Source organism: Amphiura filiformis, chromosome 20 (genome assembly GCF_039555335.1).
Source record: "Amphiura filiformis chromosome 20, Afil_fr2py, whole genome shotgun sequence".
Taxonomy (NCBI): Eukaryota; Metazoa; Echinodermata; class Ophiuroidea; order Amphilepidida; family Amphiuridae; genus Amphiura; species Amphiura filiformis.
In genome coordinates, this window is record NC_092647.1 from 22,732,896 (window position 1) to 22,752,001 (window position 19,106).

At 38.5% G+C, this 19,106-nt stretch overlaps 1 protein-coding gene across 1 annotated transcript in view; it reads left to right on the forward strand.

Annotated features, from left to right (window-relative positions):
• LOC140142206 (uncharacterized) overlaps window positions 1–19,106 on the forward strand; it is a 58,779-nt gene that overhangs the window by 33,668 nt on the left and 6,005 nt on the right. Inside the window, exons 12-27 of the mRNA XM_072164173.1 lie at window positions 295–555; window positions 1,004–1,459; window positions 2,039–2,227; window positions 2,892–3,020; window positions 5,422–5,676; window positions 6,242–6,472; window positions 6,832–7,131; window positions 8,611–8,748; window positions 9,272–10,042; window positions 10,420–10,683; window positions 11,479–11,808; window positions 12,391–12,755; window positions 13,418–13,580; window positions 14,506–14,571; window positions 15,836–15,961; window positions 17,082–17,217. Coding sequence (XP_072020274.1) covers window positions 295–555; window positions 1,004–1,459; window positions 2,039–2,227; window positions 2,892–3,020; window positions 5,422–5,676; window positions 6,242–6,472; window positions 6,832–7,131; window positions 8,611–8,748; window positions 9,272–10,042; window positions 10,420–10,683; window positions 11,479–11,808; window positions 12,391–12,755; window positions 13,418–13,580; window positions 14,506–14,571; window positions 15,836–15,961; window positions 17,082–17,217 — 4,180 coding nt within the window. The remainder of the gene's footprint in view (window positions 1–294; window positions 556–1,003; window positions 1,460–2,038; window positions 2,228–2,891; window positions 3,021–5,421; window positions 5,677–6,241; window positions 6,473–6,831; window positions 7,132–8,610; window positions 8,749–9,271; window positions 10,043–10,419; window positions 10,684–11,478; window positions 11,809–12,390; window positions 12,756–13,417; window positions 13,581–14,505; window positions 14,572–15,835; window positions 15,962–17,081; window positions 17,218–19,106) is intronic.

The window sequence follows — 19,106 nt, forward strand, 5'->3', positions numbered from 1 at the left end:
CTAGCGTTTCTGGCGCGACTGCGCAGTGAAGCAAAATCGTCGTCAAAGCGGCACGCGGCAGGAAAGTATGAAACCGGCATTACATGATTAATGGCGCCGTTATGAAATTCTCAAATATTGAGTGCAGCGTATACCTAACATTTCAAACTGTTTTCGTCAACACCCCAATAGGCAACATTCGAACACTTTTGCCATTCGCAGCACCAAATGAAAAGACGATCCTATCTCGCATCTTACACACAAAGCCAATCTACATAAATTATTCTGCCACACACGTATCTTTTTAAATTACAGAAAACACCTACGGGGCAAATTGCAGCAACCAGTGTCAGTGCGAAAACAACGCCCGATGCGATCACCGATCAGGCGCATGTTACTGCCCCTCGGGTTGGACCGGGACCGTTTGTGACGAAACTTGCCCAATGGGTTCCTTTGGCGTGAATTGTACACAGCAATGTCCTTGTGAGAATGGCGCTATGTGTGACTCTGTAAACGGCACGTGTAACTGTACGGCAGGATGGACTGGTACCAACTGCGATCAAAGCTGCCCTGACGGTAAGTTCAGTATACAAAGTACTAACCGTTGAAAGTTTAAGGGTTATATAATGCATTGCTTTATTAAGCTTGCAAACACCTACCACTGGATCCAAAGGTTGGCAGTGTTTTGCTCCTTATAGCACAATCTAAGGTGTAAGTTTAACTTGAGGTGGCTACTGCCGGTTTTCTATCATCTATTCATTAAATGACATTGCGTCCGGTACCTCCAGATCTCATAGGTATGTAAGTTGCATATTGAGTTCCAGTTTCCGATTTAACATTACCTGTATTATTATTTAATGGATGTCTAATCTACACATGCAATGTTGATGTGTAGTATGTTTTAGATATAAAATATATTCTATTTTTCTATTACTCCCAAAACGACATCTTATACATGTTAATTACCTACTAATCGATGCTGTTGAGCTAGCAACTGATCATATCATCTCTATGATATTCTCAGGACTGTATGGTTTACAATGCAGCCAAGCGTGCACATGTCAGAATGGCGCCGCGTGTGATCATATCACGGGCTCCTGTATTTGCACTCCCGGATATATGGGACCACTATGTTCCGCGCTTTGCACACCTGGATTCTACGGGCAAGACTGCAACAATGCATGCACCTGTCAGAACAATGGATGGTGTAATCATATCAGTGGACAATGCACGTGTCAAGCCGGTTGGCAGGGAGACATCTGTGCGGATGAGTGTGATGACGGATTTTACGGACTGCAGTGTAATTCGTCTTGCCGGTGTCAAAATGGCGCAGCGTGTCATCATATTTACGGTCTCTGTATGTGTGCGCCTGGTTGGATGGGAACTGTGTGCAACGAGACGTGCGATGAAGGGTTTTACGGTGTGAGCTGTGTACAGCAATGTACGTGCCAGAATGGAGCTGATTGTGATCACGTGACAGGTAGGCGAGATTTCTGCATATTGACGATTACCTGATAAATATAAACCATCCCTATATGAGTTCCTCGTGCGATTCGCCAAGCGCGAGTAGCAAATATGGTAAAAACAGCTTCACATTATCATCACCTTCACAAACATCGCCCTCTATAGTCAATATAATACAGTGGGGTGCAAACACAGACGGTTTATTGCTGTTTGCTATTCGTCAGTTTGCGTAAAATATGTCTGTTTTTCGTCAGGGTTGTATGTAAGCATGTTGATCGTATATAAGAACACGTTGGAAATTTGATACTTGAGTATCAACATACCTACATGAGTTTCGCTGACAGTGAATCGGCTATATTGCTCTCTTTTGTTCATGACCTCAGTGAAGTTTTTTAAATTAAACAAACAAACAAACAAAACAATTACAGAATGTGTAATATGAGCGGGATGTTGTAAATGATATCGCAGGTATCATAACTTAGTGCATGACAAACGAACTGCATGAACTAGAACGATTCATTAATTTTGATCCAAACTACAATTTTCAAATTTATTGGCAGACTCTCCCTCATTTTCACTCACTTTATCGTCACAGGTGACTGTACTTGTACCCCTGGTTGGAGCGGTAACCAATGTTCACAACCTTGTGAAGATAACACATACGGACAAGACTGTGCTCTCAATTGTAATTGTCAAAACGAAGCATCGTGTAATCACGTGAACGGTTCGTGCATATGTGCACCTGGATGGCAAGGGGACGTCTGTGATCAGCCTTGTTCCGAAGGTAACGTTGAAATCAAATGGACTGCTATACTACTCGTACTTTGTTTGGTGTGATGCTTTTTGCTTTTGTCATTTTTCATAAACAAAACTTTAATGTCCCTATTTTGGACTCCATAATACTTAATAGATATATCGCACTTAAGCCACATGTCCTTAATATAAGTTATGCTTCAAGAAGCCTTATGGGCAAGAAGGCTCGCGGTATTATTTTCTTTATTCGACGTAGAATATTTGATGCAAAGTGTCTTCGTTATTTAATGCATTCCAATTCTTTTTCCAGTCATGTTTAACTTGAACGATTGTTCGATAACATATTTCCATCAGACAGGCATTCAACATCAAATATAATTGATTTTCTGTCAACAAACATTCGTTAGAAGATAACAAATAATTGAAATAGATTGAATAACGGATACTTGATGAAAGAATATTCTACGTCGAATATTGGGAATATATATGACCCTTAAATGACCTGAACACCTTACCGTATTCGTTAATCTATTGATGAGAAACGAATAGTTCATGGATTATATTAAGTGCATATTATAAGCTGGAGAAACTTTTAGGATATCGTAATACTACGAGTGAATTTGGAAAGTTAATGTTAATAACTGGTGTTGGTGTAAAAAAACGCAAACTCTAATATATGAACTCTCTAACTGCAGGATATTATGGTAATGGGTGCAGTGAGCCCTGTGAGTGTCAACATGGAGCCGCGTGTAATCCTGTGAATGGAGCATGTACTTGCACTGACGGATATGTTGGTATTCTTTGTGAGGACCCATGTGAAAATGGTACGAAAATAAATATCTCAAGTTATCTTAAAGTACTTTCTTTAATACAAACTGCAAAATAATTAAGATACCAGTTGTTTTCATTCCTGTGAATCCTAAACAAAGACCGATATGTCATAATTAGAAGAACCAGCAGCCAATATCTGCATCATTCAGCTCGGATTTAAGACCTCATTTGTTGAATCGGTCAAGAAAATAAATTTTTAGCTAATTTAGGTGTTTGAAAATAGTCGCACTTTTGTGTTTTAGGAAGGATATGTAAACGACAGATAACACCAAAAAATATGAAGAAATTATTTCCGTGTTAAGTCAACAATCATTATGTTGCTGATTTTCAAGAATGCTGGTTAACAAAAAGCAGACCATTGTCTCATTTCGTGAACAAAGGTCCACATACCATTGTTTCCTTGCGTTTCCTTTATAATCGGTTACCCAACTGAAGCAGCTCATTGCGATACCGCACATATAAAACAGACACATGTGCACAACCAGAGAAGATCTGATTTAATCAGTTGAGCTGTTTTCAATGAGTGTTATCTTGGTTTAATAGCTTTTAATGGGGTTTAAGTCCTGCAAAGGTCGAGGTGAATTCTACTGTAGACATGACTGCATCATGTACTAAACACCTCAAAAGAAATAAGTCCCCCTCTGAACATGTCGTCATAACATCGTAAGGTTTCGTTTTGTACCAACAAAACTAACTTTGAAATAATTATATGACTGTTTACTAAGTGCTGTGTGAAAATGAGAGATTTCCATGACTTCAGGGCTGAATGAGCCTAAATTGAAGACAAAAAGTGCCCTTTCCAAAAGTAACAAAGTAGGCCTATGCTTGTTAACTGCAAGGCGTATTGGGACAAGGAATGGAACTGACCATCTTACAATTCACTGTGCTGAACTCTGCACCAAGGGGATTTGCATGGCTGAATGATCAAGAATCGATACACATTACAGTAAATGTTCACTTGGTGAGGATTTTAAACTGCATTCAAACACATGGGGTTTTCCATTGTTGTCTGTCCAATTAACTTAGACACCCAGTTTTTGTTACTTATTTGAAAAAATATCCACTTTCAAAGAAAGTCATGAAAGAAAAGTGTTAACATTCGCTGAGACCTAACGGGATTTTTGTGTTTCCAAAGCATTGAGTGAGAGTTTACCAGAAATTCTATTCAAATTGGAAGGTTTTTCTCAACACTTTAAAAATAATCCGGTAGAAGTTGGGTACCACTATTTTGGAAGGTCTCATTATACAGATTTGTGGGTATTGTGATTTTGGATAGTGAATGAATGAATAGTAAATTAATTATACTCCTCACCAAAAACATAAAATATAATTCAGTTCATAAAATGCAGACAGATTGGCATATTTATTCTTAGTGTATTAACTCAGTGATCCCAGCTGTCCCTCAACCAATTACAACAATTCGGCGCGGTATTTGAATCTTGTTCTGTGCATGCTTTTGGCTTGGCCCAATTCCAAGAAAATACAAATTGTATGCCCTATGAATGTTTTGATGTTATTGGTGAGGAGTATAATTCACAATACACTCCAGACGCATAGTAACTTGCCCTATCATTTGTTATAATGCACCAACTGAAATTATTGATTGGCTCCAAACAAAGGATTTGAACCGGTGTCCTTCACCGAAATCATGGCACAGTGCAGTCCATCCAATAAAATATTGTCATCAACCTATTTGATCGTAGTGTATTTGTTATGCGTGTGAGACGACCTCTCGCGGTAGATTGCAAACATGTTTTTTTTTAATGCATTTGAGTAGACCGCCATTATTGTGAATTAGTAAAAGGATCAAAGAAAAAAGGGTGGTATCACTGATCAATACAATGATTACAATGTGCAAACACCCCTTACTGTAAATAGATTATCCCATCAAAAGTTTCAAGTCATTAGGAATATTCGGCTGGACCCAGATATCTTGCTGTAAATCGGTCAAAATTGAATAAAAGTAGACAAGGAAGAATATTTTTTCATCGCTTTACTAATAATGTCTGTTAGGTCTGACCGTGTTTAGCAACTTTTCTTTCATGACTTTTTGCCAAAGTAAAAACTTTTCGAAAAACTCATTCAGCCCTGAAGTCATGGAAATCTCTCATTTTCACACAGCACTTAGTAAACAGTCATATAATTATTTCAAAGTTAGTTTTGTTGGTACAAAATGAAACCTTACGATGTTATGACGACATGTTCAGAGGGGGACTTATTTCTTTTGAGGTGTTTATATAATTTGTTCGTTTAAAGTTATAAATCAGCTAACGGGCTTCAACGCTAGAAGTTCACCGTCGTGCTCTGTTATCACTACATAAAACCTATGACGTTTTGTAGGAGTTTAGTTTGGCAATATTGTGATAGAAACTTGGAACTTTTTTTCATTCGAAGGTACTCATGGGCATGATTGCCAATTTAATTGCATCTGCAAAAATGATTCTCCGTGTAGCAATGAAAATGGTACTTGTTACTGTACACCAGGATGGACAGGTGTTATCTGTGATAAAGCATGCAATGTTGGCTTCTACGGACGACAATGCGCCAATGAATGCCAATGTCAAAATGGCGCTACGTGTAATCCCGTTTCCGGTGCGTGCGCATGTCCACCTGGACTTGAAGGAAACTACTGTGAAAGAACATGCTCAGGTAAGTGGTTTTATTCTGAATTAAGATATGTAGATATAAAATGCTAGATCTTTGGGCATGCTGATCGGGAAGGTGAAGTAGAAAATAGAGGCAGAAGTTGAAGAAGATGATGAAGAAGCTGAAGAAGGAGGAGGAGAAGGACAAAAGAGAGAAAAGAGTGGAAGAAAACTGTGGAAGAGAAGGAGAAAGGAAATTACGGATAATCTAAAAAGAAACGAACGTGAACGAATATTGAATGATAGCAATACTATCAAAGAAATTCAGGAAAATACGACAGGTTAAGATTTGAGAGTCCAAACGGTCAATAATGTCTCGCCAAAGCTGACATTGCATACCTTTTATTAAGTGCGAATGACAAAGATGAAGTGTACTTTGTATGCGCATTCCTCCTCTTGTTCAACAATCCGCTAGTTCGACACGAGAATCACCTCTTCAGCTTATCGACAACAAAGCCCAGATTACTGATGACTTTTAATAGGTATATGGTTAGAGCAAGGATTAACGTTGTTGAACAAGTAGATTATCGAACATACGTAGGGCTACCCTTTTATACACGTGTTCACAGGTGACAACTATGGGCAAGACTGTGCATTACCATGTAATTGTGGGCCTAACAGTGCATCCTGTAACCACCTTACTGGTGAATGCTTCTGTCAGCCGGGATGGAGAGGGGATCGATGTGACAGCCCATGTTATAACATGTATTATGGCCGTGCGTGTGCTACCAGATGTGACTGTGATTGGATTGGTGCCGAGTCTTGTAACGCTGTCGACGGTAGATGTATTTGTGGACCAGGTATGTGATTATATACGCGTACATTACATTATGTTTATGATCATGGTTTCTCTTCCAGAATTTGTTGTAATGAGCATTTTGTTGTAGCGCTCAGAGTTGCATGCTTTCATCAAATTACCACTGCTCCTTGCAAGAACAATATTCCTCGTAAATGAAATGCTTAGGTTAGGATTTTGATTCACAAAAGCCAAACGGTCTTTCATCTCTTTTACCTCCATTGTCCAATGTTATTACTCAGGGTGACTTGGGATACAGTTTAGCATGATTACGATCTTCATATACGATATGATAGCGCTTTCCGTGCGCCGCAGAAAACAAAATCATCCATGAAATGCTATTTCCAATTATTACTTTTATAGGTTACATGGGTCCTCGTTGTGAGAACACTTGCCCAACCGACTTCTTCGGAGTCAACTGCACTCAACTCTGCGCCTGTGAGAATGGTGGCTCTTGCGATCCAATAGACGGTTCCTGTGTGTGTACTGCAGGGTGGCAAGGTGTCAATTGCAGCCAACAGTGCGAATCGAACACGTATGGGCCTGGGTGTACTCAGAACTGCCGTTGTAGGAATACCATGGTTCCATGTGACCCAGTAAATGGTACCTGTAGATGCCTGCCAGGATGGCATGGTGATGCGTGTCAAACGCGATGTGATGAAGGTACGATTCAAATGGTTAGATTTATAAACCAAATAAAGAAATAAAAAAACAGTGGTTATGTCCACGACTGAAATGATTTAATACCCTTAAACATACTCAGAAAATGTGCAGATAGAAATTATTTGTAACTAATTTTTAATTATGTCTTCAATGTTTCTAACCTTAAGGGATCTAAAATGAGCGTTTATTGCGTTTCAACAGTATTTTTTGTGGGACATGAGAGCACCTCAGACCTATCGAATTGCATTCTGAATACGAAGCATGTCTTTCTGATATCAAATAATTTTCATTTTTGAAAATCACAATATAATACAAATTTTATGACAAATTATAAAAATGTGATATTTTTCAAATTTTTGATATATAACAGTCCGTGAAGTAAATTATATAAATCTAATGATATATTCTTAAAGTGTATGTAGCAGGGAGGAAAAGCCGACGGTCAATTGAAAATTTAGACCTTTCATATTGAAGATATAGATTTTTTCCCAAAAAGACCTAATTTATTTTTGAAAAAAAAAAATCCATATCTTCAATACGAAAGGTCAAAATTTTCAATTTTCAATCGGCATTTCATCCCACCTACATACACGTTAAGTATAAATCATCAGATTTATAAAGTTTACTTCGAGTACTGTTAAATATCAAAAATATCAATTTTAATGATTTGCCATAAAATTTGTATTATATCGTGAATTTCAAAAATTAAAATTATTTGATATCAGAAAGACATTCTTCGTATTCAGAATGCAATTCGATATGTCTGATGTGCTCTCATGTCCCACAAAAAATACTGTCGAAACGCTTAAAACGCTCATTCCAGATCCCTTAACCCGAACCTCATAAAAAGAAGAAAGATCTTTGTTTTTCTCATTGTTTAGCTAGACATTTACCTGTTTAGTGTTTCATTTTAAGGTTGGTCTGAACCCTGGAACTATGGAAACTTTCGGACCTCATAACTGCTAAATTATTAGTCTAAAGAATATAAAAGTATACATTTTTATAATGGAAATGACTTGATAAATTCATCTGTGAGGTCCAATTTGGGCCAAAATGCTCATTTTGGAGAAAATTAAAAAAAAAACAGGATTTTTGGCCCAAATTTTTTCGTGGGTCCTAGATATTTTTATCTGGTTTTTAAAAATAATAATAAAAACATTTTTGGCCAAATTTTTTTTTGTTACGTTGCACGAAAAAATTTGGGCCAAAAAACCTGTTTTTTGGGATTTTCTCCAAAAATGAGCATTTTGGCCCAAATTGGACCTCACAGATGAATTTATCAAGTCATTTCCATTCTAAAAATGTATACTTTTATATTCTTTAGACTAATAATTTAGCAGTTATGAGGTCCGAAAGTTTCCATAATTCCAGGGTTCAGACCAACCTTAAGTTGATGTATACAAGCAGACAAAGGCAGTGTAAATTTTACAGGAAATTACGAAGCCTCATTTCTTAATAATGCTTGTAATTGTTGCGTAGGATTTTACGGTTTTGGATGTGCGCTGTCATGTGATTGTGTCAACTCATTTCATCCAAATACGTGTGATGAAACCAACGGCAGATGTAGAGATTGTAAGGCTGGATGGATTGGTCCTACGTGTAATACACCCTGTCCAGGTAAGAATAAGAATGTAGCAAAAAATGATAACGAAAAAAAAGAAGAAAAGAAAAAAAGAGGTTTAACAGTAATATATAGATACAGAGGAAGGAAAACGGAATGAACAAGAAAGGCGAATTGAGAAGGAGGAAAGAACGAAAGAGGGTTGGAGAACATTGGGCACAATGGATAAAGATAGAGCGATCTGTAAATGAACGGTGAAAGAGATAGAAGGTCAAGGAAGGGAAAAGAACGAACGGGAATTTGATTGGAGAAAGGAAAAACATCGTATAAACCTCATTGGTGTAATTTTCTTGTTTTGCTGAATACAGTCGGCTGCTGTATTTAAATACATGTATATAATGTGCGAATAATTTACGAGGTTTTTTTTTAACGAACTAGAGAGATTTTATGTGGATTTAAGACACTGGTGACGTTACTACTTCTGGCAACCTTTTCACAGTCTTGCATCTAGGTCGGAAGTATTGTGTCTAGTATTTATATAATGTTGCTAAACTTGTGATATATTGTGTTGTATTACAGATGGAACATACGGATTTGGCTGTACATCACAATGTGACTGCCAAAACGGTGCTCGGTGCAGTCCAATAGACGGCAACTGCGATTGTCCACCCGGCTGGCATGGTGCTCATTGCGAACACCCCTGTGGGCACAATTACTACGGCAATTGTTCACAACCTTGCGGGTGCCAGAACGGCGGGGAATGCGACCCTGTAAATGGTACATGTATTTGCCCGAATGGCTGGACTGGGCGGAATTGTGATACGATGTGTGATCCCGGATTTTATGGCCCAAATTGTGAGTGGGCTTGTGATTGTGATAACGGCGCCACTTGTAGTCGATTTGACGGCACCTGTATCTGCGCCCCAGGATGGAGGGAAATGTACTGCAATCACAAATGTCAAGAAGGCTACTATGGCAGTGGGTGCTCACAAGTCTGCCAATGTCAAAATGGCGGACGGTGTCATCACGTGACCGGCGTATGCGAATGCGCAGCTGGTTTTATAGGTGATGATTGCAATATACCATGTGGAAGTGGGTTATATGGAGATGGTTGTCGTGAAGCCTGTGATTGCGTCAACGCGTATGGATGTAACAATGTGGTAGGGACATGTAATTGTTATCCTGGATGGAGAGGAAGGAAATGCGATAGAATATGCCGAAGTGGTTTCTATGGAAGCGAATGCCAGGGTATTTGCGATTGCCAAAATGGAGCAGCATGTAATCATACCAATGGGGATTGTACGTGTACGCCTGGATACATAGGAATAAACTGCGGAAGCCCATGTGAAGGTGGGTCTAATGCATAGACCATATACAAGCTTTCTTATGTATAGGTGTAAAACAGATCTTGACGTCTTGATGCTATCACCACAGGTCAACAGTGCACGTTATCAATAATTCCCAGAATTCTTTGTAAAATAACGTCACTGTCGATGCTCACACCGTCACTGTGCACTACGACGGTGACGTATTCTGATAAATAAGCAAAATCTTTTAGGAATTTTGATATGTCGAAATGGTCTATACTTGTACTCTCTGTGTACTAGAATGGTGTGGGTATGTGTGGTATGTAACAAACTATTTCGGTATGCTGCTATCTAGGTAGCTATCTACCTTTGTGTCCAACGGAATACAAACATATTTTTTGCACCACTTTCTAATTTCAGCCAATAAATATGGTCAAGATTGCCAGTTGACCTGTCAATGTGGAGTCAATTCCATCGCATGCTCTCATATAACAGGAGTGTGCGATTGCCGAGACGGATGGGAAGGACCGTCTTGTGAGAGCTCTTGTAGTATCGGCTATTACGGTGACCAATGCTCAATGCAATGTCGCTGTGAAAATGGCGCTACTTGTGACCACGTGACTGGAGAATGCGCATGCGCATCGGGATATGCAGGGACGTTTTGTCATTTACAATGTCCACCAGGTAAGTGATTTGCTGTGGTGTTCTCGAAGTTTAGGGGCATCATTAAATATGCTGATCTAGAAACGCTAATAGTAATAGATTGTTTCGAAACTACGTCATCAAAAGTCACTTTGAATGCTCGTCGTCACGTAAACCTCGTCGTGAGAAGTCAATATCAGAAATAATAGCAATGTACAATTACACGTGTAATATTTTGATTATATCAGAAAAGGAGTTTCATTATGTACAGATTGGCATCACCTTTTGTCCAAAAAAGTGAGATCTTATTAAATTTCAACTGATTGTTAAGATTTAGTTCAGTGATTATTATACTGCCATAAGAGGCATGGTTAAAACTATGGGCCCTAGGTAAGATCAATAGTACTACTTTCCTGAGGAGCGCAGCCGCGAAGGCGGGCAATAGTATTAATTGATCTCAACGAGGGACTATAGTTTTAAACAGAACCTCGAATAAAGACAGTATAATATTTGTTTTATATACTTCATTAATATATTCTTTGTTTATTGATTGGTTAAAAGAAAATTATTCGACATGTGTACTCTCCAGCTTTTATCCTGAGTAAACAGCACAACCAATATGACCACAACCTATATTTTGCCCTTTATAAAATCGAACAGGCTAAAATCGGGCTAACTAATTCCAGATGCGCGAAGGTACTATATACGGCTCATCCGGGACATTTAAAAAGCAATTTACGGCTTAGAGGTACTATTTACGGATGGGAGTACTGATGGTAGAACTATTTTTGGTCATGTGATCCACTTTTAAACCAATCAATAATTTCATACATACAGGATATTACGGACAAGGTTGCCAAAGCGCATGCCCAGTCTGTCACAATGGTGGTTCGTGTCATCACGTGACCGGTATCTGCCAATGTCTACCAGGCTGGATTGGAAACAATTGTGAAACCTCATGTCAGGAGGGATATTACGGACACCAGTGTATGTTAAGATGCGACTGCCGAAATGGCGGGACGTGTGACTTTGAGACCGGGGAATGTTTATGTTCCGATGGCTGGCAAGGGATTAATTGTAACTCACAGTGTGACCAAGGATTTCATGGAAGACTGTGTTTGAAAGCGTGTGTATGTGAGCATCAGGGAACTTGTAATGCCGTCACTGGTAAGAATTTATCAATTATTTCGCAACGGAAATTTTTATTTGACCAAATTTCAATTTGGTGTCGAGATTTTACTTTGCGCACTGTTATTAACATCTTGGAGGTGATTTTGTTGTGCTGTTGATAATGATAAAAAATAATTGATAAATGATTGTCAGTGGTGCAGTGGTAGTGGGGTGAAGATGGTGGGGCTAGTGAGTATGGTAGTGAAGATGATGATATTTTGACAATATTAGTTGATATTGGTGATAATGATGTTGATTGTGATATTAGTAACGTCGATCATAACATTGTTGTGATGATGAAGATGAATGATGATGATGATGATGACAATGAAGATGTCAATGAAGATGATGATGATGATGATGATGATGACAATGATCATGCTAGATGATGATGATGATTTGTTGACGATGATAAATGTTGATGTGCTTGTTGATACTGATATTAGCGATAGTATTGTTGTTGGTAATGATATTTTTGTTCATAAAAAGTATTAGACATTATAAAATTTACGACGAGATAATACGGTTGCCGAATGCACACATCTTAATGAACTCAGTCTTCTCAATATCATGTTAAAGGAAATTGCACATGTACGGCCGGATGGGAAGGACCACGTTGCGAGCGCAGTTGCTCACTAGGAACCTACGGTTTTGGATGTCAGTATCTGTGTCAGTGTGCGCATGGCGAATGTCATCCTATCGATGGATCTTGCTCTTGCGATCCTGGATGGCGTGGAAGAGACTGCTCGCAACCATGCAAAGTAGGATTTCACGGGAATGGCTGCAACGAAGTGTGTCAGTGTGACCACGGAGCCATTTGTGACCACATTGATGGGTCTTGTCAATGTGCAAGTGGTTGGATGGGTGCGTCCTGTACAGAGAGGTGTCCAGATGGCGTGTATGGTCCAAACTGCGAAAAGGAGTGTAATTGTCCCCAATTTCAGGTTAGTATTACAACGTTTACTATTTCTGTTATATTGAACTAGGGATTTCTTGTGTAACATTTTAGACAAGTTAAAAATAGTTATTGCTTATAATTTTAATAAAGTGATTATCTGCAGAAAATGCAGAAATCTTGTGAAAGAAATGATTGCACTATCATGACTATGTATCATGGTATGACTAGATTAAACGTCTGCACTGGGGTTGGCATCCTTTATGACGGCCTAAAAAGCAGTCTGCTTGCGGATGAAATGCATACCTTCTCTGTCCGCGGGCATCACTTCATTATCACGCGATAACCAGTGTGGAAAGAGGTGAAGATTAAACGAGTCAAGGACAGCGATACTTACCAGAACTATTCACAACATATATTTTGCGTCCCGCGCAATTATGTGTCTGGCATGATTTTGGGCTCTCTTGGTCTCTGCGTGCTAGCCATAGGCTTCAACATAAAATTTTTGAGACATTTTCTTAAAATATCAAGAGCTTACTAAAGAACCACTGCTTCAATACTAGACTTGTTTGTACTCATTTTAATGCATTTTTCATGCTGATTCCAAATATGGTGACAGTTTTGTTGTTGTTTAATTTGCCGTCTGCAGTCGACACCCGCCTGGAGAGAGTTAACCATTTTCTATCGTAATATGTATTTTTTGTCACGCAGTGCAATGCAGAAGACGGTACATGTCTTTCAATAACTTGTCAAAGTGGTAGATGGGGCGTCAATTGCGAGTATACGTGTCTGTGTGACAATAACGCTATCTGCAATCAAAATAATGGAAGTTGCGTATGTCCTCCAGGATTCCAGGGAAAATATTGTGCAATAAGTAAGACAATTTATTAAACTTGGTGAGAGTATGTGCTACCATTGGGATTGCACCACGAGCAGTGCAAATAGGGGCGGGGTAATTTTTGGCTTGTTAAGGGAGGTGTTTTGAAATTACGTAAATGCAATATCTTCGCAAAATGGTTTCGTCCAAATATGTGATGTAATCAATCAAAATCAGTCGGAAGTCGGAAAATGTTTCGTCCTGTTTCCTATTGTTTTGGAAACTCTTTAACTGTTCATATTGTTTGAACTAGTTGTACAATTTTCAACGGGGTTTGCTGCAAAATGTAGCATTGTAAATGCTTTGTAAATTGAATGATGTCCGACTTCAGACAGATTTTGTTTGATCACACCACATTTGCAAAATTATATGCTTCGTGCGCACCATTTGAGGTTTGGAATAGAAGATCACCAACTTTGCAAATACAAGAGGAGTGGTGGGTGGGATACTTTTATGGAGTGCATTACGTTTTATTGCCTAAACATAATTGATCATGTCTCATCTCCTTTTTCAACCAAATCGACGGTAATAACTCTTGTAGTGAGGGCTCAACATTTAACCACAAATTGCCTCAGGCAAAACTCATTTCCTGGGAACTAAATACCACACAAGGTCATTTTTATGTAAACTCATTGACTCATTTGTGTCATATACTGCCTCTAGCCATAATGACAGCCTGATGATCTGGTCAACTCATTGACAGATAGCCAACCTCAGGAGGGAATTCAATTTTTGATCAATTCTCTTCAGGTAGTGAAACCTAATGGGGGTAAACATTCCTACGCATGTCTTGTTCTAATCAATCATTTAAACCCACGTGAGTTATTTTAATTTTATATTTCAAATCAGAAAACCAAAATCATATAAGTAAAACTATTGATTGATTAATAATATTCTTGAGTTTGTTTCTTTAATCATTTAGAAACTGATCTATATCCAGGGAACGGAACAAGCAATTACACAGGTGACAACAAAATTCCGCAAACCGGTAAGCTTAGACACCACGTCTGATTTGGTCCTTTAGCGCTATCGGCACCCGATAGCTACCGATGGCTCTTTCTATCATACCCTGGTGATGTAATCAATGACCACACGGGTGCTGTATTAGTGTAATACGAAGGTCATCCTTTAACACAGATACTCGTTCACACAGTCCCTTCCCACTGAGCTTAACACCAAGTATACCATGTTAAAATAGCATTGCTAGAGCTAACACTGAATGATCGCTTTATAGTGGTATAAGCTCGCTCCCGTAAATTCTTTGTGTTAAGCTTCGTATTTGTAAACACAATACTTGTTTAGACGGGTTCTACGTACCTCTAATCTATCTCAGAGGTAGCTGGTAGCTGGGTGTTAGCATAACACGAACTTAACTCTAAGCCCGTCTGAGCAACACAATAGTGATATAGGTTGTTTACCTAAAAACAATAGCACTTTCATGCTCCGGGTACGATAACAAGATCCATCCGTACATATCGGGGAACTGATAGCACCAAAGGGTAAAACTAGCCGTGGTGCCCTAACCCTAACCGCCTAGGGGCTTTTTGGCGACGGGAAGGGAAAGAAGGAAAAAATAAAGAGAGAAAAGAAGGAAAGAAGTTGTTTGCTCTGGGTGGGATTCGAACCCGAGACCCCTCGCATGCCAAGCACTCGGTCGGCGACACTTTGCCACGGGTCTTGGGCTTCGCTGGCCAGCGAAACCGTGCCTATATATCACTTAGGGCGATTGCGTCATCACACCACGTGGGATGCATGCACGAACAGCGCATATATCAAGTAGTATTTTGTAGTATTCAGGAGGGTTAGGGTTACTTCCAGGTAATGTTTCATTCTAGTGGAAGAAAGTTAATCAATATTAAAAGATGTGACCCGTATGGCTGTATCTTGGTGTTGTTATTTTCAACTCGAAACTTGCTTTCTAGTATGATCCCAAACGGGATCCAACTACGTAAGTCTCTTACAATGTCTCTTTCTATTTTTTTTATTTATTTATTTATTTATTTATTTATTTATTTATTTATTTATTTATTTATTTATTTATTTATTTATTTATTATTTATTTATTTATTTATTTATTTATTTATTTATTTATTTTTTATTTATTTATTTATTTATTTATTTATTTATTTATTTATTTATTTATTTATTTATTTATTTATTTATTTATTTATTTATTTATTTATTTATTTATTTATTTCCTTTGTTCGTTCGTGTATTAACATACGCTATTTTTCTTAATGTCTCTATAACAGGTCAGCGTCATCTCAACCCGATTGTTTCAGTTGTCATCGCGGCCGTAGCAGCACTTATTGTTATTATCATCATCGTGGTCGCTATAAGATGTGTCATAGTCAAAAGACGAAGCAGACGATTATCAGGTATATAATTATAAAGGGCTGTGCAATAATTATTAGAGCCCCGGCGCGGTGTCCCAAAAATTGCTTCCTCCGCCCTCTCGGCCTGCCAAAAATTGCTTCCCACCTCTCGGCCTGCCAAAAAGATCTTTGCCGCCCCTTTGCACATGCTAAAGTTTTGGGTTCCCATTTTGCAACCTTTAAATGATCTAACATGCTGCCACCAAAAAAGCCCCCAAAACAGCAACAAACAAACAAAACAGGAAACAGCCCCCGGGGGGTACTCAGTACAAATGACCATACGGGGACGTGCCGCAAACATGGGTAGCATTTTCGGCCTTCTGGTATATCAATGACCCCTTTTTCAAAGCCTATTTTGGTATATGAATGGGTCCTTTTTTCAAAATTTTCTCAATTTTTTCGAAAAACAGCCCAATTTTTCCATAATCTAGCAAAAATTTTCAAAATTTTCCCAACATTTTGGGAAAATTTCTAAAAACCAAGACAATTTTGGCCGAAAATTTTGACTTTTGGTATATCAATGGGTCCAAATTTCTTGAAAAATTGGTATATTTATGGGTCCACTTCCAAAATCTCAGCGGCACGTCCCTACCAACAACAAACTTGAGTACCCCCCCCCCGGGAAACAGCCACCCGTGTTTTTTGCTATTATAAAGCTATAGAAATAATGGCATCCCATTAACATCATCTAATAAGCGCATTTTGATATCTCATTTGCCCAATGTAGGCCAATGCTAGCAACACCCATTTAAAAAAATGCATTTTACAGCGAACAATGGCCCTTTCGCAAGCATTGTGGCATGTAAAGCTTACCATTATCTTCGCGCTGAACTTAAAAGTCAATACAATATACTGTAACTTTAAAATTCGGGTATTTGCTTTAAAAACATATATGAGCGTAAATAAACCATCGTTCTTTCTACGTTTTTGTGAATACGACTTATTGTTCTAAAGCTATAGGAGTATTCATAACCCCAACCTTACTTTTTGTGAAGTCTTTACATCAAATGCACGAAAAAGCCCATTGAATTATAGGAATATTTAATCATTAATGATAATCCTTATTTATTCTTGTAACCTGCGTAAAAGTACATGTTTCTTTATAATTGTTTATACTATACAGTGACAATGTTAACAGCTATGGGAGAAATAAGCTCACCAGATATGGATCTCACTGATATAAGTTATAACTTAAATGGTAATGCTACAGAGGAAACCATGGAAAATGGGAAAATCCTGGATCCAGCCGGAGATACCAAGTAATAAAAGAATCTTTATCATTATTTTGTTTACAGTTGAAGAGCCTTAAGGTCCGTTCATACTACGCCGCAATTGCAGTGCGATGCGATGCGTTGCCGTACTACACCGTACCGCAGAATCGCATTTAAGTTGAATACATTTTAACTTGGAGATACGATATGTTGCGTTGAGCACAAAGCAATTATAGGGCGTAGTATGAACGGACCTTGAAAGGGGTAGTGAGTCTAACGGGGACTGCTCTATAATCCGAAGGTTCTATAATCCGAAGGTTCTTTAGTCCGACGGTTCGCTAGTCCGAACATGTGTTCATAGCATTCGCTAGTCCGAATTTTAAAAGAGGTTCTCTAGTCCGAAAAAAAATTGAAAAGAGGTTCTTTATTCCGACGGTTCTTTATTTCGAAGGTTCTATAGTCCGAATTTTAAAAACGGTTCTCTAGTCCGAATATGAAAATAGGCTCTATAGTCCGAATTTATAAAAAGGTTCTATAGTCCGAATATAGAAATAGGCTCTATATTCCGAATTTAAAAAAAAGGTTCTATAGTCCGAATATAGAAATAGGCTCTATAATCCGAAATCAAAAAAGGGTTCTCTAGTCCGAAATTGCAAAACGGTTCTATAGTCCGAAACGGATACCGTGTTCTTTAGTCCGAATCAGTAAAAAGGTTCTATAGTCCGAATTGTTAAAACATTAACATATACTGCGCCCTCTAGCTAGATAAAGCAGAGTTTATATGGTAAACGGGATGACGCTACTGCTAAAGGGCGCACACCACCAAATCACGATGTAATTAATGTGGGTGGATTCCTGTAAAAACTAAATCTTTTTTGGAAACATTTTGGCCTTTTTGTGGACTTCTTTTTTGGCCTTTTCTGGATCGGATTCCAAATGAAACCATCTACAACCTGACCAACACCACTCCACTGGTTGCCAGAGTCAAGATTCATCAACTCAAATTTCTCGGCCATATACTGCGTCTTGAAGATGGCGAGCCTGTGAAAGAATATGCGCTTTATATTCCACCACATGGGAAGAGGAAACCGGGACGGCCGCGCACACTGTACTTACAGTATGTCCAGCACCTCCTGGGAGATACTGAAGGGATGCTGCAGCCAAACAAAATTGTGTCGCTTGCCCAGGATCGCACTAGTTGGAGAAAGCTTGTAGTCGCCTGCTCCGCAGCCGACTGATGATGATGATGATGTGGACTTGTAAGGAAAAAGAGAGGCATGTTAGGCCTATACCTTAAAAAATTTAACTTGGATCGCGGGATGGCGCAATTAAAATTAGAACTCGAATACACCTTTGATTATTTAGTATATCGCATAGTATATAATACATTATTATAACGGAATGCACAATAGATGAAAATGAAGAAAATACCACCAGAATAAAGATAAACGTCAATGTATGTTACGGAAAATATTCAGAAAAAGCAATCATGTTGAACTTCAGCGGAGATGTATTTAACAATTGATGATTTGACACTGAAACAAATGATGAAAATAAAATTCGGACTATAGAACCTGTTTAAGAATTCGGACTAAAGAACACGGTATCCGTTTTGGACTACAGAACCGCTTTGGTAATTTCGGACTAGAGAACCTTTTTAAATTCGGACTATAGAGCCTATTTCCATATTCGGACTATAGAACCCTTTTTAAAATTCGGACTATAGAGCCTATTTTCATATTCGGACTAGAGAACCGCTTTTAAAATTCGGATTAAAGAACCTCTTTTAATATTCGGATTAGGGAACCTTTTTTGAAATTCGGACTATAGAACCTTCGAAATAAAGAACCGTCGGAATAAAGAACCTTCGTAATAAAGAACCGTCGGATTAAAGAACCTTCGGACTAAAGAACCGTCGGACTAAAGAACCTTCGGAC